This window comes from Gigantopelta aegis, chromosome 4 (assembly GCF_016097555.1).
Source record: "Gigantopelta aegis isolate Gae_Host chromosome 4, Gae_host_genome, whole genome shotgun sequence".
In the NCBI taxonomy this organism is placed as follows: domain Eukaryota; kingdom Metazoa; phylum Mollusca; class Gastropoda; order Neomphalida; family Peltospiridae; genus Gigantopelta; species Gigantopelta aegis.
Window position 1 is genome coordinate 10251537 of NC_054702.1, and position 23000 is coordinate 10274536.

At 35.4% G+C, this 23000-nt stretch overlaps 1 protein-coding gene across 1 annotated transcript; it reads left to right on the forward strand.

Moving 5' to 3' along the window:
- The first annotated feature begins 35 nt into the window (after window positions 1-35).
- On the forward strand, window positions 36-12622 carry LOC121372669 (rab-like protein 2B). Its single transcript, XM_041499115.1, has 8 exons — window positions 36-137; window positions 3039-3068; window positions 4566-4645; window positions 6305-6384; window positions 8154-8265; window positions 8926-9023; window positions 10063-10146; window positions 10668-12622. The coding sequence occupies exons 1-8, from the start codon at window positions 37-39 to the stop codon at window positions 10773-10775; spliced, it is 693 nt and encodes a 230-aa protein (XP_041355049.1). The 5' UTR covers window position 36; the 3' UTR covers window positions 10776-12622.
- The last annotated feature ends 10378 nt before the right edge of the window (window positions 12623-23000 follow it).

Here is a 23000-nt window from a genome sequence, read left to right on the forward strand (position 1 = left end):
ATAATGCAATTATTTCACATTCTTCTGCTCTACAAAATGGCGAATACTGAAGTTCCGAACTATGATAAACAAGAAGGCGAAGAAGAAATTAAAGTTAAAATAATATGTTTAGGTGACAGTGCCGTTGGAAAATCTAAGTAAGTAGGGAAATATTTTTTTTAAATGGTATCGGTATGTTTTGCTCCAATCACTTTAGGTGGTTTTTGCTTTTTCAACTTGAAACTCAGTTGATCACGTTGTCGTTGGTATTCACGTTGGCATGGTCCGGGTGTTGTGCATTTTGAATGTGATGAGATAGCAACATATAATTTTATGAATTAAATTTACAAGTGCCATATTTTGCTGTTGAACAAACAGAAATTAATAGATAACACATAATAATTAATATAAAAAAAAATTCTTGAATGTTTATTGCACCCAGCATTATTAACAGGGCTGCATTCAGTAGGCCTGTAGGGTACAGGCTAAAACGGAACCATTTTCTTTGGCGACTATCATGGCTAAAACGGCACCATATAATAATAAATATATATAACTTATCTTATTTTTAATTTCAGGGTTAGGGTTCAGAGCGATGAATAGGGGTTGGGGGGGGGGTGAATTCGGAAGTCTTTCCATTTTGATGACGTAGACTGGCCACACTGTTACTACTAATATTACGTATTAATAAATTATAACGTGATGTAAATTAAGAGCGCCAAGTGCATTACTACCCCATTCCCCCTCCCCTGGCCCCTCTTGATTTTTTTTTTTTCACATTGGTACACTTCACTCTTTGTACATACTTTGATGCCTAATATACCGACCTTGGTAGCGCTGTGGTTAAGTCATCGATCTCCAGACTTGTAGGTACTGGGTTCGGATTCCAGTCTTCCGGTGCAGTCTCTACATTCAGTGAAATGATTCAGCCAAACCAAGCAGAAAAACGTCCCGTTAGACTGATTTATGCGCTTCATGATAAACCTAATGGTCATGTTGGGAACCAATCAAATAGTTTGCAAAACATTTGCTGACTGAACTTGGGGCTGGTTTCCCTCTAAAATGCTCATTTCAAAATACAGGCCCAAATAATAATAGGCTAATCTAGAATTGAAAAAGGAGAAGTGTGATAAAAATGGACGAAGTAAACATTTAACGGTACATTTCAAAATGTTCGACATGTTCCGAATTACACAATTGGTTTGAATCGTAATGTGGCATTATTATATGCTACTACTTCCAATAATAAAATTTAATCAAAAGAGTTGAATATTTAAAATAAAAATGCCATAATGTTATGTTAAAATGAAAATTATAATGTTTATTGCATACATGTGCCCCTCAAAAAATATTTTATTGAACATATGTGTGATACAAAATCTCACATGCTTAATACATCTTCACCCGAATGACGTCATCAGGGCTCGAACTTAAGAATATGTCTTCCACAGCAATTTTTAAAAGAACTGTCATGGGTGAAACGGCCATCAACAGCAGTTTTGAGCCTGTCTATGACACATTTTTTTAAAGTGACTTTTGCAGCAAATAAACATGACTGAAAGGTTATTTTGCTGTATGTAGACATTTCAAATGTGCAAATGTTAAATATTGGCAGATAATGTACACCAGGTGTATACATTTTGCCATTGTTGAGGAGCTTTACCAGTGATGCTTTCTACCTATGGCAATTTATATCTTAATTATATCTTAACGACGGCAAGTGCCATCATTAAATTCGAGCCCTGCGTCATGTCCATAGCATCATCCTCATTAGATACACAGTACAATTATAAACAAATTCCAAGTAAATTAAATTATTCAGTTGTAATTTTTATGATCATTTTTAAATATTAAAATGATTATATTTCAGAATTAAAAAATTAATAAATACAGTTGTCAAAAAGCACCATTTTTTGTGAAGGTACTTAGTATTTAAATTGGTGAACAGGAGTAGATGTGAGATTTTTCAATGGGAACACAGAGCTACATTGTACTTGATATTGGAAGATGACAATGATAAACAAAATGATGTCATTTACTAAATAACATCAGATGGTGATCACCTAATTTGATTGATTATTGATTGATTGAATGAAACTTTGCTTTCCTATGTCATATGTCTTAATGGAGATTACATAAACAACACTGTACAAACGTATTCAAACAGAATATTCAAATACACACACTTTTTTGTCCTTTCTTTTATTATACAAATAACAAAAAGTTGAGGGGGTTTGTGTGCTTACAAAATCTCACATACGTCAGGGCTTGAATTTGTCTCCCATAGATGAAACAGCTCACCGACAGTAGTTTTGAGCCTGTCTAAGGTAAATGTTTCAAAACTGACTTTTGAAGTAAATAAACATGCCTGTAGGTAGACATATTTTAAATGGGGAAATATTAAATATTGGCAGATAATATAAACAATAATGCAGTCGGTGATGTTCTCTACCTATGGCAATTTATCTCAAAGGCGGCAAGTGCTATCGTTAAGTTTGTGCCCTGCGTCATGAAACTTTGCTTTCCCATACCAGACGTCTTAATGGAGATTACAGGAACAATACTGTACCAACATATTCACATATTCGACACTAAACAGAATATTCAAACCCACAATGTTTTTTTTTTTTTTTTTTTTTAATGATGCAAATAACAAAAAGTTGGGGTTGTGCTAGCAAGTATTGACAGATAAAGCAATGTGAGGTCAGGAAGTCTTAAAATATATAGTTTACTACAAGAAAAATATCCTGTGTATATATCTAAATATAATGACAAACTTCCCACCGTTATGTGATTTACTCTATTCTGATTGGACGATGTCACTTAAAAACTTAATGTTATCCTTCGATAAACCTTAGAAGGTGACGTCATTACGTTAGAAACTTATTTTTGTGTATTTTTAACTGAACAGAAGTGTTGTTTGTAATGGTAAATATTGTCAGTAATTTTTTGTGAATTTATCGATGTATAAGTCACAAATTGTGACTGTTATAAAAAAACAACAGCCAATTCTCATATTCACCACTGAAGTGTAATACATTGTTTTCTCTTTTTTCCAGGTTGGTTGAACGCTTCCTGATGGATGGCTAGTATCCTTGTCATGTAATTTGCTGTCACCATGTCACACAAATCTGAATTTCAAGTCCTACCTATTTTTTTAATATTCATATCATGTTTATATGTAGATGGAGAAATAGTTTTAGATATTCTTTATACTGACTACATCTCTAGTATTCTCTATTATTCAAACCAACACACTGAAATTATTATTATTATTATTATTTTAATTTATCATGCCTTCAATAAAGGTTCAAGCATGCTATCCTGGGCAGTTTATCCAGGACACGGTTAGTGGTTATTGAGAAAGAAGTCTGGAATAAATGTAAGACTTTGATTTATGCTTGAACACATAGCTGTGCACTCAAACTGGTACAAGGCTTTCAACTCAGTAGAGAGGATGCAAGTTTGAACATACACCTGTCCTTGTACGTTTATTTCAATTTCCCCTGATTGTTATTGGGTCAAATAAAAACGTGTGGCCCCAGTTACCCGACTAACCCTAATTATGTTTGCCATTTTCGCCGACCTCAAACTTTTTTTTTTCTACTGATCTTCAAAACAGTGAGAGGATGCAGCACTTGTTTGAAATGTTACTTTATTGCTCTTTGCCATGACCAGTTTGACATTTTAGGAATAATAATGAAAAAATATTTGTAAAAGAAAAATATACCTACCTAAAAAAAAATTTATCCACACATAATCAGAACAACACATTTTTGTTTATTTGACCTCGTGGAAATATGTGTTCTACAGACAAGACTTGCGCATTACTTACAGGTACTACAAATCTTGTTGAGTTTAAAATACATATGAACTGTGGGTATATTATTTATGTATACGTTCTTATAAATCTTAATACAAAACTATGGGTCAGTGTAAGTACTCAACCTCTCTAGTGCCAACTAAACCAATGGTATAACCACTGCGGGGGGCAGGGGGGGGGGGGTGTAGATGTAGCTCACTGGTAGAAACCTCGCCTGTAGATAGTAGGACCAATCATCCTCAGTGATGTTGAGCTTTTTTTTCAAGTCCCTGAACAGTATATCAAAGTATATTTTGTCCTGTTTAAGGGAAAGTGCAGATTAAAATCCCATGATATGTGCAGTGACAGCAGATTTTCTTAATTGATATTAAACCAAGAACTTAAAGTAAAATTAATTTGTCAACTGAAAAACAGACTGACGAAACCGGATGAACACATTTGTAAATGTTTGTAGTTCAGCTAATTTAAAACTGTTCTTTATCTATTGGAAAATGGCTTCTGTACTCTGATGACATTGTAATTGAATTCTTTCTTTGTTTTTATATTTTCTAAATGTTTTATATTATTTTCTTTTTATATTTATAATTATTTTATAAATATATTAACATGATCTTAATGGTTAGGATTGGAAACAATTAGGAACTTGAATATATTTACATGTATATCGTATAGTAAATACTAGTCCCTAATTGCTGTAACAGTTATAATATATATTTTTGTTACTGAAACGTGACACTGAATATTTGACCTTGACTTAGACTATCAAACCTCAACAACTATCAACATATGCACTGACACTCTTTAATTATAAGATGGAATTGAACGGACAGAAAGTCTCAATCGGTAGGTACACTGGTATATTTACTACAGGTAGATCAGATGACTGTTACATTGATTTTCTTAATTTACAATCTGCTCCACAACTGTCTAGATCTTGCATGAATTGATTTATATTTTTACTGTTTATGTTGGATGCAACTCCTCAATGACCTGATGTTATAATTTTTCACTAGCTCTGTCAGGATGGTGTTGCACGGCACAAATCTGTAGTAAACGGGGCTAGCTCTGTCAGGATGGTGTTGCACGGCACAAATCTGTAGTAAACGGGGCTAGCTCTGTCAGGATGGTGTTGCACGGCACAAATCTGTAGTAAACGGGGCTAGCTCTGTCAGGATGGTGTTGCACGGCACAAATCTGTAGTAAACGGGGCTAGCTCTGTCAGGATGGTGTTGCACGGCACAAATCTGTAGTAAACGGGGCTAGCTCTGTCAGGATGGTGTTGCACGGCACAAATCTGTAGTAAACGGGGCTAGCTCTGTCAGGATGGTGTTGCACGGCACAAATCTGTAGTAAACGGGGCTAGCTCTGTCAGGATGGTGTTGCACGGCACAAATCTGTAGTAAACGGGGCTAGCTCTGTCAGGATGGTGTTGCACGGCACAAATCTGTAGTAAACGGGGCTAGCTCTGTCAGGATGGTGTTGCACGGCACACATCTGTAGTAAACGGGGCTAGCTCTGTCAGGATGGTGTTGCACGGCACACATCTGTAGTAAACGGGGCTAGCTCTGTCAGGATGGTGTTGCACGGCACAAATCTGTAGTAAACGGGGCTAGCTCTGTCAGGATGGTGTTGCACGGCACAAATCTGTAGTAAACGGGGCTAGCTCTGTCAGGATGGTGTTGCACGGCACAAATCTGTAGTAAACGGGGCTAGCTCTGTCAGGATGGTGTTGCACGGCACAAATCTGTAGTAAACGGGGCTAGCTCTGTCAGGATGGTGTTGCACGGCACAAATCTGTAGTAAACGGGGCTAGCTCTGTCAGGATGGTGTTGCACGGCACAAATCTGTAGTAAACGGGGCTAGCTCTGTCAGGATGGTGTTGCACGGCACAAATCTGTAGTAAACGGGGCTAGCTCTGTCAGGATGGTGTTGCACGGCACAAATCTATAGTAAACGGGGCTAGCTCTGTCAGGATGGTGTTGCACGGCACAAATCTATAGTAAACGGGGCTAGCTCTGTCAGGATGGTGTTGCACGGCACAAATCTATAGTAAACGGGGCTAGCTCTGGGTGAGAAAATTATTTCGCAAAATTGTGTATTAAACTTTAAAAATTATAGAAATTGCCTGTTATTTTCTGAAAACAGATAAATTATTTAGCCAAATTAAAATAAAATTTGCCAGCTGCTTTTAAAATTTGCAATTGGTGAATTTGACGAGTGCCAGAGTTAGCCCTGGTAAAACTCATGCTTACTGACTGCGGTTTTTTTAAAATTATTCATTTAATTCATTTGTTGGCTGTTTTGCCAAGTACCGGTACATAAGATAGGCTACTGATATTTTAAATTAAATTTAAGCAGTTTAATTAAATAAAATACTCTTTTTTTTCTGTAATATCTACAAAGTGTTATTCTGTTTTATATTTATGCTTTCAAACTTTAAATTGTGTAAACTTCAAGAAATTAAAATCAATTATTTCTTTAAGTGTGTTGTTTTTCCTTCAGATTTTTGGGACACGGCTGGTCAGGAAAGGTTCAGTAACATGCACCCATCATATTACCACCAAGCTCATGCCTGTATCATGGTAAATATCTCACTGTTATAGAAACATACTACCACCAAGCTCATGCCTGTATCATGATAAATATCTCACTGTTATAGAAACATCATACTACTACCAAGCTTATGCCTGTGTCATGGTAGATATCTCGCTATTATAGAAACAATATACTACCACGAAGCTCATGCCTGTATTATGGTAAATATCTCACTGTTATAGAAACATCATACTACCACGAAGCTCATGCCTGTATTATGGTAAATATCTCACTGTTATAGAAACATCATACTACTACGAAGCTCATGGCTGTATCATGGTAAATATCTCTGTTATAGAAACATCATACTACCATCAAGCTCACTCCTGTATCATGGTAAATATCTCACTGTTATAGAAACATCATACTACCACGAAGGTCATGGTTGTATCATGGTAAATATCTCACTGTTATAGAAACATCATACTACCATCAAGCTCACTACTGTATCATGGTAAATATCTCGCTATTATATACTAAAAGGCAAAAGTTATTGTGACAAACAAAAGATAGATAATTGAGGTTAAGTTTTTACTGCTGTGTATAAAATGTTATAATATGGAAAGAGAAATGTCCGAAGGTATGGAAACGAGCAATAGTCCATGAAAAGTGCACACCTGCCAAATGAGCCACATCACTAGAGGGGGGTCCAGAGCAAAGTTCACACAGTCAGTAGCGAGTGTGTCCTTGAGCATTGATAGAGGCCTGGCACCGTCGTCTCATTGAGGCCACTAAACACTGGAAAACGTTCCTGGGAATGTCTGTTTCGCAGATGTGTGGTTAGGATCCATGTGTCTTGGCGAAGGGTTGTCACGGGTGATCGGCCACTATGAGGACGGTCACTGACCTCGTTGTTTTGTTGATATCGTTGCCATATGGTGTTTCTGTGGATGTTGCATTGACGTGTCTATCGTGGTCTAGAGTATCGTCCTTACTGAAACAGAGACCGGCCTCGGTGGCGTCGTGGCAGGCCATCGGTCTACAGGCTGGTAGGTGCTGGGTTCGGATCCCAGTCGAGGCATGGGATTTTTAATCCAGATACCGACTCCAAACCCTGAGTGAGTGCTCCGCAAGGCTCAATGGGTAGGTGTAAACCACTTGCACTGACCAGTGATCCATAACTGGTTCAACAAAGGCCATGGTTTGTGCTATTCTGCCTGTGGGAAGCGCAAATAAAAGATCCCTTGCTGCCTGTCGTAAAAAGAGTAGCCTATGTGGCGACAGCGGGTTTCCTCTAAAAACAGTGTCAGAATGACCATATGTTTGACGTCCAATAGCCGATGATAAGATAAAAAATCAATGTGCTCTAGCAGCGTCGTTAAATAAACCAAACTTTACTTTACTTTTACTGAAACAGAAATAAACTTCATTGAAACCTGTGTAAACCGGATCATGACGGGGTCTTATTATTTATCAGATTTAGACAGGATCTGTTGTATAGAGAGTTGTGTTATAGAATTCAGAAAATTCATGACCATGAAACTTGGCTGGTGTGGACAATTCCTGTTTGTTCTGGTTTCACTGTATTACCAACCCCATGCATGTGTCATTGTTATTATCGAAGTAAGTGGAGAACAGTCATATAAACATAATTAAAAATGTGTCACAAAAAAAGCATGTTGCCTAAAAGAAATAACAGACAATCCTTAAATAAAATGTTTCTTCCTTCCATTTATGTTTAATATGTATGTGTGATTGAGTATGTGTTTGATATAAAGACATTTGGAAATTCTAATTTAAAATCTCAATCTTTTAGGCATTTGATGTCAGTCGGAAGATAACGTATAAGCACTTACCTGATTGGTTAAAAGAGTTGCGGGAATACAGACCTGAAATTCCATGTTTGTGTGCAGCTAATAAAATAGATAGTAAGACCTTTTTTCTTTTTTACCATTTAATGATTTAATTGAGGAAAGCTAGAGATTTACATCTCTCACAAGTACATGGTTCATGTTTTGTGCACAGGTTATGCAATTTGATTTTACTATTAAATATTTTGATATTAACCTGTATTTGCCTGTTTAGATACTGTTTAGTTTTGTAATAATTCTTGTGATAGTATTTCTGTGAAACACAAAATCAGTTGGATCTCTCTAAAGCACAAATCATTGACACCTGGAGACACTAGAACTGGGTTTGATCAGTAAAAGTGACTGACCAATAGGAGTGCCACTAGGGTGGGTAGTTTGAGATGGGCATCAAGGGAGAGAACTGGGATGGGAAGGTGACCGGTAAAAGTACTAACCAACAGGAGTTACACAGGAAGAGGAGCTTTACAACAAGACATGGCTATCTGCACATAGTGTTATGAAGAAATATTTAAGGGATGTTGTTTTCAAGATGACTGGCTTGTTCAGTCCATGTATAATTTTTGAGTTGCATGTCAACGGTTTGGAAATGAAACACCAAATGTTACAAAATAGTTGCTATGAAAAAATTTCAACATGAATTTTAATACTTTTTTTTTTTTGCTTCATCTGTAAACATCATTTGTAACCATTTCTTCTTTTTCTTTTATTTTATTGCAGTTGATTATGGAATAACAAAAAAAAGTTTCAACTTTGCCAAGAAACATAATATGCCATTTTATTTTGTGTCTGCATCTGATGGGACAAATGTGGTGAAGGTAATCAAATAATATGGTATGGTACATGCGTGGTTAGACATTCATTGTGGTGTTTTAATTGTCACTACATTGCTTTAACAAATGTGGTGAAGGTAATCAAATAATATGGTATGGTACATGCGTGGTTAGACATTCATTGTGGTGTTTTAATTGTCACTACATTGCTTTAACAAATGTGGTGAAGGTAATCAAATAATATGGTATGGTACATGCGTGGTTAGACATTCATTGTGGTGTTTTAATTGTCACTACATTGCTTTAACAAATGTGGTGAAAGTAATCAAATAATATGGTATGGTACATGCGTGGTTAGACATTCATTGTTGTGTTTTAATTGTCACTACATTGCTTTAACAAATGTGGTGAAGGTAATCAAATAATATGTTATGGTACATGCGTGGTTACACATTCATTGTGGTGTTTTAATTGTCACTACATTGCTTTAACAGAACTACACATACAACAGACTTTAATGACTATTTAGTAGAATTAAAGTATGCTAGAAATGTGCAACTAGTTAAGTAATTATGTATGAATGTATTCATTGTGTTAAGTAATGATTCATTATTGGAACTAGTTTAATGCATGCCAAATTTATTAAATAAGACGCAGTTTTAATTAAAACAGTCAGATGTAGCTCAGTGGTAGAGCACTCACTTGAGGTTCACTGGGTCTCAGTATCAATCTGCCTTAATAAACTCAGGGTTTTATCCCATGCCAAACTGGTACATCAATTATTGTGATATGTACTGTCCTGTTTGTGGGAAAGTGCTGTTCTATCAGTAAGAGTAGGCTGTCTGGCGGAAGTGGGTTTTCTCTCTTTTTCTCTATCAATCAAATGTCAAAATAAACATGTTAGATGCTAAAAATGTACAAAGAGATTGAAAACAAATCTCGAGCAAACATATAGACATTTATTGAATAATAATTTAACTATATCAGTGTTGGTGAGAAGAGGTGACGGCTATCTTTCATAATATTGACAGAACATGTGGGTCTCGCTGAAATTTTAAAGTTTTGTTCTGTATTATTTCCCCAGCTATTCAAAGATGCTATTCGAGCAGCAGTAGCCTATAAGAACAACTCAACAGACTTCATGGATGTTCTCTTTAAGGAACTGGAGGTGAGATTTCTGCCACGTCGTAGTTCACAAAATATAATATTAGTTTAAAATAACATCAATGACTTGATCATTGATGGTGGTTGTTAATTGGGTTGTGTCTGTATCTAAAAGTGTGACATGTCAAGACATCTTTAATGTCTTTTCATACATTAACTTAGGTGAAATGTACCTAGGTGAAATGTTCATAGGTCAAATGTTCATAGGTCAAATGTACGTAGGTCAAATGTTTGTAGGTGAAAGGTCAGGTTAAGTATTAATCAAAAGAGAAAATTATAAAAGTTTAGTTAATTTTTTTCATTAATTACAGATTAATTATGTTAAGTAGAAGTGAAATTCATTTTATCGATCGAAGATTTCAAAATAAGATTTCTGATTTGTCAAATTATGTCTTCCTATTAATTTATCAGTTGCACCCACCATCCTGGCAAATAAGCATAATGGTTTAAAAGTTAATTGTCTTAAAGTTTATTTATGTTGATTAAACAACTACATTTATTGACTGGATTTTGTTTTTGCTGCAGAACTTTGAACTGGAGACTGACAAAGATAAAGAAGCTGCAGAAAATACTCCTGACAGCGGTTTGAATTCCCCAACTGAAGAGAAGTCCGAAACTAACACCATGTCTTGAGGCTGGCTTTACTTATGTGTTGATCGTAATCTCTGTAATACATTGTCGGGTGATACTCACTGCACACTATCAGGGACACAATTTATCTCCAACATCTGTGATATATGAACTTTTAAGTCACAGTTAGGTGGACTACATTCCATGCTGCAAAACATGATATATATTTATGTGTCATGGTGTTAGTAACTGTTTTATTGCACCCTGTAATTTTCATTGCTACAAATTATATTTAAAGCTTTCACAGAATAGAAAATTTAACTTATTTATATTATTATCAAAACAAAAGTTTTAAAAATAATTTGCCTTGATAGTGATATAAATAATACACAACTGCATTCATCTATAATTATAATGTATGATGTTATAAAGACTTTAAAAATATAGATTTTTAACTTTCTCTCAGGCTTACAGATGCACCAAGATATAGTTTATTTATCTAGTCATATGTCTTAGTTAAATGTAAATTTAAAACTAAAGTCATTTGCCTTTTGACACAAATCTTCAAATATTTTTGATGTTGTGGTGATTTCATAAATATATTCAGGGAATATTTTATGTTTTACATTTTGACTTGCAAGTGAACTAACCAACAGAAATTGATTAGTAGCGACTATTTACATTTTAAAATTGTGTAGTGATCTCTGAATCTTGCATATTGAATTTAATTCGCCAGTGAGACTTGCGAAAATGACGTGTAAACGAAACCATTGTTCTCACCATTGTGGGAGGCCTGCATTCTTTTCCTTTGGCATAATGAGCTTGTCTCTCTCCCATTGATGCCCCAAGATCCCATCCTCCTGATAGCATTTGGCACTGACTCTTGCTGCATGTATGTATGTTATGTACCCATCCCCATTTAAGAAATTGATTTAATCTCTACCATAACATACAATCCAGAGAATTGCCAGTATGCAAATACTCCAAATATTAGATACTGACGACAAAGCCAAAGTGTAAGAATTAGTTTTTAAAATAGTGAAAACAACACAAAACACAATTTGATGCAAGTGTATTTTGAAAGTATAACCATTTGTCAAAATATGAACACAGTACTCAATAATTACCATCAAAGATACTGAACTTCATTCAAAAACCACCACTCACTTTTCAGTTGCTATTTCTATCGGGTGTGGTGGGGTTATTTCTTGCCAATCAGAATACATCCAGTTATACAAAATCAGCTAAATGTAGTTTTTCTTTTTTTATCTTGTATCCTTTACACAAGTAAAGAAATCTGACTGGTGTGTTTTCGGCAGAGTTCAGTATATGTACATCACGGTTCACAACCGGTACGCTGGGTCAAATGAGTGATTTCAACTGAAAATGCTTACAGTATACTTTCTTTTGATCGTCCACATATTTTATATTAGGTGATAAATAAATGTATGTTTCTACCAATTTACGCTCTTAAATTGTGGTAAAAGTGTAGAATCCTTTCGTAGTGCATCTTGGAATTCTTAAATCTATGTTTTGTTGTCCAGTGAATGTCGGTCTGCGCAACAGTGTTCACATATTGACCAGTGTTGAAAGATTTACTTTCTCTTATTCCGTCCGTCATGCTTGTTTCAAAGTGTTCTTCATCTCATGTCATGTATGCTGACCTTCATTATTATACTTGACTACATTCCATACATATTTGATAGATGTTTATGCAAAATAAAGAATCTTTATCTTTTTGTCTTTTAAAGAAATAAATTTTGCCATCTTTGTTGAATATACAAATACTAGTAGCATGAAATAAATTCAGATCTTAGACTGCAACAATTGAATCATTGTAACACCAAACATGGTGATGTAGTGGTTGAGACTTCAGACTTAAAGCTGATGGGTACTGGGTTCGTATGCCAGTACCGCTGATGGGTACGGGGTGATTCGTATGCCACATTACACGCTGTCCTCGATAGACAGTTGAAGAGTGAGTTTTAACGGCTCAGTGTGATGGTGTAAGACCACTATGTTGACTTCTTTCTGACATTAACACGCTGTCCTCGATAGACAGTTGAAGAGTGTACTCAGTACAGCGTGCTGGAACCTTAATTGGATACAAGCATTAACACGCTGTCCTCGATAGACAGTTGAAGAGTGTACTCAGTACAGCGTGCTGGAACCGTAATTGGATACAAGCATAAAAATTAATGAATCATTGTATGTTTCTCATGTTTTCTTTTTCTCAATGTTAAGTATTTGCATAAACCACACTTGAATAATCAAACTGGCTAGTCAGCATTTCTCATTTAGACTACTGATTTATAGTTTGAGTGACTGCAGCATTAAAGATATTTACGCAAGGTGGTATATAAAATATACATATACATGTGTGTGATAAATAGAATGTATTGTAGGTGGAATTAGGACATTTATTCAACATTGACTTTGACCTGAATATGCTTCATTGGCTTTCTTCAAATTGATGATTGATTTTTTTTTTTTAAGTCCAAATATATTGATGGATCAACATCGACTTTGACTTGAACATGGTTTATTGGCATTCTGCAAATTGATGATTGATTTGTTATGAGCTATCCAAATATATTTATGGAAGTAAATCTGAGGTTGAACGTCAGTAATCTGAGGTTGAATGTCAGTGATGTGTGGTTGAATGTCAGTATGTGAGGTTGAACTATAGGATCACGGTTAACGTCCTGACACTATAGATGGTTTTTTTTTAAACTTGAGTCACAATTTGGTGTTACTATTTGTGTTTTCTTATTTCTTTCCATCAGTTTGGATAACTGTTAACAAGCTTCATTTCATTCCAGTCTGTTTATAATATGTTTATAAAGATGGAACTTGCTGTGTATGTTATGGTATAATAAGGGGTATGTAAAAGTGGTATTCTAGAACAGGTAGTTATTTTATACAAGTCTACAAGTGGCTGGTTTATTCAGGGCAATTTGTACCATGTTAGATGATTTGAGTGAAAGGTAAGATGACCTCTGAAAACAGGTGGCTGCTTTATACAGGTTAGTTTCTATTAATTACATGATTTTAGGTACTAGGAAGCTGGTCCGTTAAGGCAGGTGACTGCTTAGTACAGTTCAGTCTGTACTAGATTAGATTATTTCAGAGATTAGTATGATGACCTCATAAGTCATGGGGCTGCTTAATACTTAGTTTGTTTTGTTTAACAACATGACTAGAGCACATTGATTTATTAATCATCGGCTATTGAATTTTAAACATTTGATAATTTTGACAGTCTTAGCCAAATCTAGACAATATTTTTTATTATTATATTTGAATAGTAATGTTCTCTTTAGGCAGGTGGCTGTTTAATACAGATGTCCACTTGAGCAAGTGTTATTGTATTATCAACATGTAATTAGCAGATGAAAACTATTGCAGTATGCCTTTGTCTATGTGTTGTTGGTTGTTATGTGGGTTTTGTTTGTTTTTTCAGTGTTGCCAAATTCTATCTGTTTGATAAGTAAAAAATGCTTGATTGTTTTGCAGGGGCTGTTCCAAAATTGATAACATGGTGGAGGAGGGGAACTGTGATTATTATTCTATGTTTAGTGGGTCACATCCTTGATCCTAGGCATATTGGGCCAAATTTACGCAGTCTGTTTTTCTTAAACACCGCTGTTTAAGCACTGCAAATGCGTGTAGTTAAACACATGTAAGTGAAAAACAGGCTTCGTAAATTTGGTCTAGGCATATGGTTTAATTCAAATTCAGATAACCTCCTGCTCACATCCACCCCATGTATAAGTTATGGAACATCCCTAAGTTACGTTTGTTTAGGTTCTTCCATAGTCCGCATTGTCCAGCTGTGATGTATTGTAAAACCATGCTTCCACTTGATTTGTTGTTTTGTCTCATGCTTAGGTGTCTGCTAGATGAATAGAACATAGAAACAGAGATGTGAATTTTTATTTTATGACTTACATTGAAATGTTGAAAGAGTAATTTGAGGTAACTAAGTCCCAATTTATTTATTAATGAGAATACAGAGTCTTAAGATTTAATGGGCTGAATTTCCGAAACCTGTTTTTCTTAGATACCGGTGTTTAAGCATTGTAAATGTATGTAGTTACACGCATATAAGACGCATATAAGACATTAACAGGTGTTTAAGCATTGTAAATGTATGTAGTTACACACATATAAGACATTAACAGGTGTTTAAGCATTGTGAATGTATGTAGTTACACGCATATAAGACATTAACGGGTGTTTAAGCATTGTGAATGTATGTAGTTACACGCATATAAGACATTAACGGGTGTTTAAGCATTGTGAATGTATGTAGTTACACGCATATAAGACATTAACAGGTGTTTAAGCATTGTGAATGTATGTAGTTACACGCATATAAGACATTAACAGGTGTTTAAGCATTGTGAATGTATGTAGTTACACGCATATAAGACATTAACAGGTGTTTAAGCATTGTGAATGTATGTAGTTACACGCATATAAGACATTAACAGGTGTTTAAGCATTGTGAATATATGTAGTTACACACATATAAGACATTAACAGGCTTTGTAAATTCAGCCCAAAGTGTACAAGTTATAAACATTAATAGAAATATTTTATTTAGAAATTTAATGTACAAAAACAATATAGTCATAAAAATGCAATATGGTTTTTTGTTAATTGTCGTTTAAAATTATTTTATTTAAAAATGTATACTAAGACAAAACGGTTTAACAATGTGGTACTACTGCATTGTACTTTAAACGTAAACTACATTCAATGACGTGACAGTCACACTTTTTATTTTGTATTAAACATCTCCTGTTATTTATACTGACAGATGTTGCATCATTAAATTCAGTCTGATTTCATTTTTAAAATTACAAGGTGTTTTTTGTTTAGTTTTTTTACACATTTACCTAATTGCTAAAATATTTTTGTCTTAGTGTAAGATACCAAAAAAACTATAATGGAAATATATTATTTTTTATTAAGAGAAGGGGGTATTGTTGTTCAAAACCTTCCATGATTTCTCTGATATCCTGTTTAAAAATGCTTAATAATTCCATCATTTGTCATTTCCAGTGGAGGTCATCACAACCGTAGATGTTTCTGGTCCTCTTGTTATTAAAGAAACATAAAAACACCATTTTCCTCCCTTGAATTTGGTAAGCAGACCAGAATATAATCTTTAATGGTTATATGTTTGTATGTGTTATAATTGTTAACTCTACTATTTGGGAATTTAAAAAACAAAAAACAAAAAATTTGCTATGAAACCATATGTAAGGGTGTACCAAATAGAAGGTGTTACGGGTTCACACACAAGTGTTCAGGGTATGGTAGTTTTCTCAGACTACACAAGTGGTCTCATGTTTTTTAATGAGTTGTAAGATAAGTGGTATCTAACAGACCCTAATATAGTATTCTTATTTCTTACATATTCTAAAAAAAACAGGTTTAAAATATTAAAACATTTAAAAAACACAATTTTTTTTACAACTAAAACATAATTATGGCAATTGCAGAATTTCAGTTATGCCATACTAGGAGTGTTTGTGTAATGTACATCTTGGGGGAGGGGGGTTCACATAAATGCAAATTTCATGGATATGTAAATGTTCTTAATTATGAATATGTTTAATCAAATTATCTTAAAGGCTCAGACACTAGTTTTAGCCCATGAAAATAGATACTAAGTTTAGTTAATCTACAAACATGCAATACATGGAGAGAAGCTAAAATCTGTGATGTTTAAAGAGGGAAATATCGTCCAAAACTAGACTAAAGCTTGTCTCGATAACCATTATTTCTCAGACGAACGTGCGTTTTTAGAATTGTGAAAAATGCAGTTTGGTGTATTACAAAAACCTGGATGTCCAGAACCACATCAGATGTACAAATAGTAAAATGTAAATACTTGTAATGATAAAAAAACGGCTTTAATAATGAAAAATATGTTGTAGTGTTTAAAAACTAGGGTCTGTCACTTTAATTGAATTGAAAATAAAACGTATGATGTGTAATTGACTGCAGAATAATGCTGATAAAATAAACTGACATACACACATCTGTATACACACCCACATGTATTTATACACACATATCTATTATCTGTACACACACATATCTGTACATACACATCTGTATACACACCCACATATATTTATACACATACCTGTACACATACACATATCTATTATCTGTACACACACATATCTGTACATACACATCTGTATACACACCCACATGTATTTATACACATATCTGTACACATACACATATCTATTATCTGTACACACACATATCTGTACATACACATCTGTATACACACCCACATGTATTTATACACATATCTGTACACATACACATATTTATTATCTGTACACACACACACACACATCTGTACATACACATCTGTTCACATACATCTTTTCATATATGCATATCTGTACACATACACACATATCTGAACATAAACATCTGTACACACATTGTTCATATAGGTATATATGTACACATACACACATCTGTACACATACACACAAATCTGTACACATACACACACATCTGTATACATTCACACATATCTGAATAAATACACACATATCTGTACACGTACACATATCTGTACACATACACACATATCTGTACACATACACACATCTGTACACATACACACACATCTGTACACATACACACATATCTGTACACATACATATCTGAACAAATACATACATATCTGTACACATACACACACATCTGTACACATATCTGAACAAATACATATCTGTACACATACATATATCTGTACACATACACACACATCTGTACACATACACACATATCTGTACACATACACACATATCTGAACAAATACATACATATCTGAACATATACACATCTGTTTAAATATGCATATCTATACACATACACAAATATCTGTACACACACAGCTGTACACACACATATCTGTACACACACACATACACACACACACATGTACACACACACATACATACATACATACACACATACATACACCTGTAGGCCCCTATATACAAACATGCCTGAACATGTACACATCTGTTCACAAACACAAACTGTCTGATTCTATACTGAAAACAATCATTTGTTTAGCTTCCATGCATAATATTATTTGTAATGTTGTTCCCCCATTCTCATCTTGGCATCAGGGATGTTATGAATTTCATACAAATGGATCTGCTTTATTTTTTATTGAAAAATGACAGTAGCAAATATGAAATCCAGCAATTGTGTTATGAAATCGTGTCATTCATCAATTGTGTTGTGAAATCGTGTCATTTTATTCTATAAGTTTGCTACTTCTTGCATCTGTAGATTGTGTAATGACGCAGGCAATCCATCAAATAGTCTTTTAAACTAGCGATGCCTACCTGCTCACCTAGAATATATGTATTATATTTCTTTTATTTATTTTTACATATCGTTATACTTTGGTCTAGCGAAATAAAATATAGTATCACTGTTTGTGTTTTGTGTTTCAATTTTATCAGTTGGTGCCAGACATGTAATGTGTAATATCTCTTTGCTATGAATTATTTCATAATGTGGTGCAAATAATGATGTCAGTAGTTCAAAACAAACACCAAGAAGAATTCTCTGCCAGTAAGTCAGTTATATATGGGTAATGGCATTAAAAACGTGGGGCCAAATTCACAAAGCCTCTTTTTGATTTACACCCGTGTAACTACATACATTTATAATGCTTAAACATGTGTTTAAGAAAAACAGCTTCTCGTTCCAGCCAGTGCTCCACAACTGGTGTAACAAAGGCTGTGGTATGTACTATCCTGTCTGTGTGATGGTGCATATAAAAAATTCCTTGCTGCTAATCAAAAAGAGTAGCCTATGAAGTGGTCATAGCAGGTTTCCTCTCAATATCTGTGTGGTCCTTAACTATATGTCTGACACCATATAATCATAAATAAAATGTGTTGAGTGTATCATTCAATAAAACATTTCCTTCCTTTAAGAAAAACATGCTTCGTAAAGTCAGCCCCATGTGACCAACTTTGAAAGGTGGTTGACACCAAATAAAATGTAGATGACAATAGTAGCATATGTGGTTATAACTGCTATGTGCAACATTAACCCAACAGATATAAATACAGCAAACATTCACCTTTGAATTAAAGCACGAAAATCGGGGGGTAGGGGTTGTCAAACTGCTACCTTTCATAACGACAGAAAGCATCCTTGACAACCCAGTCCTGCACAAAAATTGTCGTGCTGATTTTTTATGGCATCCCACATATCTTTCAAGCATCATAATACCTCTTACATTAATACTGGTTGAAATAAAATCACTTTATTGGTCAGATAAAACAACACTTTATGACAACATGTTCTGTCGCATGTCTCCGATGGCATTTGACGCTCTATTAAATGCTGTAATGAAATTATGTGCACTTGGAACTTTTGACCCAGATGAGATGCTTTGTGGCAGCCTGCTATCGGAAGTTATTTTGTGCTTGTTTGTTAAGTCAAATATTCTGACCTGTAGGTGTTTTCAGACATTTCAGTTAAAGTTTGCTTTGTTTAATGACACCACTAGAGCACATTAATTAATCATCGGCTATTGTATGTCAAACATTTAGTAATTCTGACTCGTAGTCATAAGAGGAAACCCGCTACATTTTTCCATTAACAGCAAGGGATCTTTTATATGCACTTTCCCACAGATAGGAAAGCACATAATACAGCCTTTGACCAGTTGTAGTTCACTGGTTGGAATAAGGAAAAAAAACCAATCAGTTGAACAGATCCACCGAGGTGGTTTGATCCTGCGATGCTAGCACCTTAGGCGAGCTCTCAACCGACTGAGCTAAATCCCGCCCCTCCACCCATTGTTGACTGACCAGTGTGTGGCAGTAGTGTAACTATGACTCATCTTTATTATCATCTCCTGTGTGCACCCACAGACAAGAAAGAACATACCACAAATTTTGATCAGTTGTGGTGCACTGGTTGGAACAACAAAAAACCAATCAGTTGAATGGATCCACCGAGGTGGTTCGATCCTGCAACACGAGCACCTCGGGTAAGAGCTCAACCGATTGAGCTAAATCCTGACATTTCAGATAGACATTTTAGATTTTTGTTCTATTCATTAGCAGATAATGCAGCCCTTGATGGCAATTATCAGCGCCATTGCAAAAATCTGTTGTAAAATGGATCTGCAACAGTATTTGTATCATTATCAGGCATTTACTGTTATGTGTCCTACATTACCGGGTCAACATGGGCAGGATGATGTCCAGTGTGATGCATCATTAACCTCATATCTGATATGCATTGCTTTGCCTTTACTTCTTTTTTTAAATAATTTTTTGGGGTTTTATGGGGGAGGATATTTTACAAGAACTTTTTGAACACTGGCTGGTGTCATCATCGTTTTGATGATTTTTAACATCTTAGCTTTATCATTCAGGTTTGTCAAACCAAGTCTTGGGAGCAACATTCAAGAGGATTTATGAAAGGATGTCTCAATGTAATTGTAATACATGAATGACCAAGCACCCATAATACATGAAAAAAAACACCCGTAATACATGCAGGGCTCATTTTGAGCAAAGATGTGAGTTTGAGTATGCTAAAGAGTTTTGTCATTCAGGTTAAGGTAGATGATTTATTCAGACATTTGCTGGCCTTCACATTAAAATATTGTACACTGTAGAAGGTTCCAATATCCTGATTGACCTGCTGAAGCTTACAGGGGTGGGACGTAGCCCAGTGGTAAAGCGCTCACTTCATGCGCGGTCAGTTTGGGATCGATCCCCATCAGTGGGCCCATTGGGCTATTTTTCGCTCCAGCCAGTGCACCACGACTGGTACATCAAAGGCCGTGGTATGTGCTATCCTGTCTATGGGATGGTGCATATAAAAGATCCCTTGGTGCTAATTAAAAAGAGTAGCCCATGAAGTGGCGACAGCGGGTTTCCTTCCTCAATATGTGTGGTCCTTAACCATATGTCTAACGCCATATAACCATAAATAAAATGTGTTGAGTGCATCATTATATCCCTCTAGGATGGTGAATACAAAAATATGCTACTAATGGAAAAATGTAGTGTGTCAAAATCAGCAAATCTTTGACATCCAAGCTGATTATTAATAATTCAATATGCTCTACTGGTGTTGTTTAACAAAACAACTAATCTACTTATAGAAATAACCAAAACAATATACATTTTTGAAATTGTAACTGAAGCCACAAGGGGAGGGACGTAGATATAGGATTGATTCCCGTTGGTGGGCCCATTTCTCATTCGAGCCAGTGCTCCACAACTGGTATAACAAAGGCCATGGTATGTACTATCCTATGGGATGGTGCATATAAAAGATCCCTTGCTGCTAATCGAAAAGAGTAGCACATGAACTGGTGACAGTGGGTTTCCTCTCTCAGTATCTGTGTGGTCCTTAACCATATGTCAGACGCCATATAACTGTAAATAAAATGTGTTGAGTGCATCGTTACATAAAACATTTCCTTCCTGAAGCTATAAAATACCAAACTAGTACAAATCTGCGATTAGCACATTTAAACACTATATCTGCACAAGACCGATTCTAAAAGAGGCTATTATTGATTCGTGAGGATATGCAGTCATGACTAACTGTCGGGTGCTTTGTTTACAGAGCTAGTCATGACTGACATACATGTATAGTTCCAACTCAGTCTGTAGGAGGACTGCCACTTCATAAAGAGCACCTTGTACAGGCATCAAAAACCTGTATAGGTTCCAACTCAGTCTGTAGGACTGCCACTTCATAAAGATCACCTTGTACAGGCATCAAAAACCTGTATAGGTTCCAACTCAGTCTGTAGGAGGACTGCCACTTTATAAAGATCACCTTGTACAGGCATCAAAAACCTGTATAGGTTCCAACTCAGTCTGTAGGAGGACTGCCACTTCATAAAGAGCACCTTGTACAGGCATCAAAAACCTGTATAGGTTCCAACTCAGTCTGTAGGAGGACTGCCACTTCATAAAGAGCACCTTGTACAGGCATCAAAAACCTGTATAGGTTCCAACTCAGTCTAGGAGGACTGCCACTTCATAAAGAGCACCTTGTACAGGCATCAAAAACCTGTATAGGTTCCAACTCAGTCTGTAGGAGGACTGCCACTTCATAAAGAGCACCTTGTACAGGCATCAAAAACCTGTATAGGTTCCAACTCAGTCTGTAGGACTGCCACTTCATAAAGATCACCTTGTACAGGCATCAAAAACCTGTATAGGTTCCAACTCAGTCTGTAGGAGGACTGCCACTTCATAAAGAGCACCTTGTACAGGCATCAAAAACCTGTATAGGTTCCAACTCAGTCTGTAGGAGGACTGCCACTTCATAAAGATCACCTTGTACAGGCATCAAAAACCTATATAGGTTCCAACTCAGTCTGTAGGAGGACTGCCACTTCATAAAGAGCACCTTGTACAGGCATCAAAAACCTGTATAGGTTCTGTAAACAGATATCTAAATGCAGATATGGATGTGCATTGAATAATATTCAAACAAGGAACTGTTAATATTATATAGAGGATAATAACTGGTACCGAGTTTGTTATTTTATTTATTACCTCAGCTATTTTTTCTCTAAAAGCCTTTATTTTCGACGCACATGCACGAAGGCCAACCTGTATAGGAACGATGTAAACCACTTTACGCACTGTTCTGAGAATTACTATAACGTTGTAATTTAATCACGTTCATAGATAATTTTAAAAAACACAAGTTCTCTTTATTCTGCTTCCAAATCTATAATGAATTGCATTAAAATGACATTTTGTTATTAATTTAACACCAAAAACAGAGACCCGTAAAGGCAAACTCTTTAAACTACATGACATCATTTTGTGTGTTTGTCAAATTGTGTTGACATCATATTTAGTACCGACAAAGTCATTGGTTTGTAAGTGTCAAATTGTCCAATAGTATTGTTCGTTAGACCAATGCAGAATATTTCTCACTGAGAAAATATGGAAAATATTTTCCGTTATGAGTGACCGCTGGGGTAATAAATAAAAATATTGCTCAAATTATTTAAAGGGAGAAGCCCTTTTAAGATGTCATTGACCTGCCGAGATGGATGTTATTATTCTCTCATCCCTGTATATCCAAGATCCACATGGTTATGCTTGACAAGGGAGGTAACCCAAGTGGTTTAAAAAAAAAAGAAGATGTCCTCAGTTTGAAATTTTGTCCCAGGTCAGGTGTACACTTTTTTTTATCCTACATGGCCATATATGATGGATT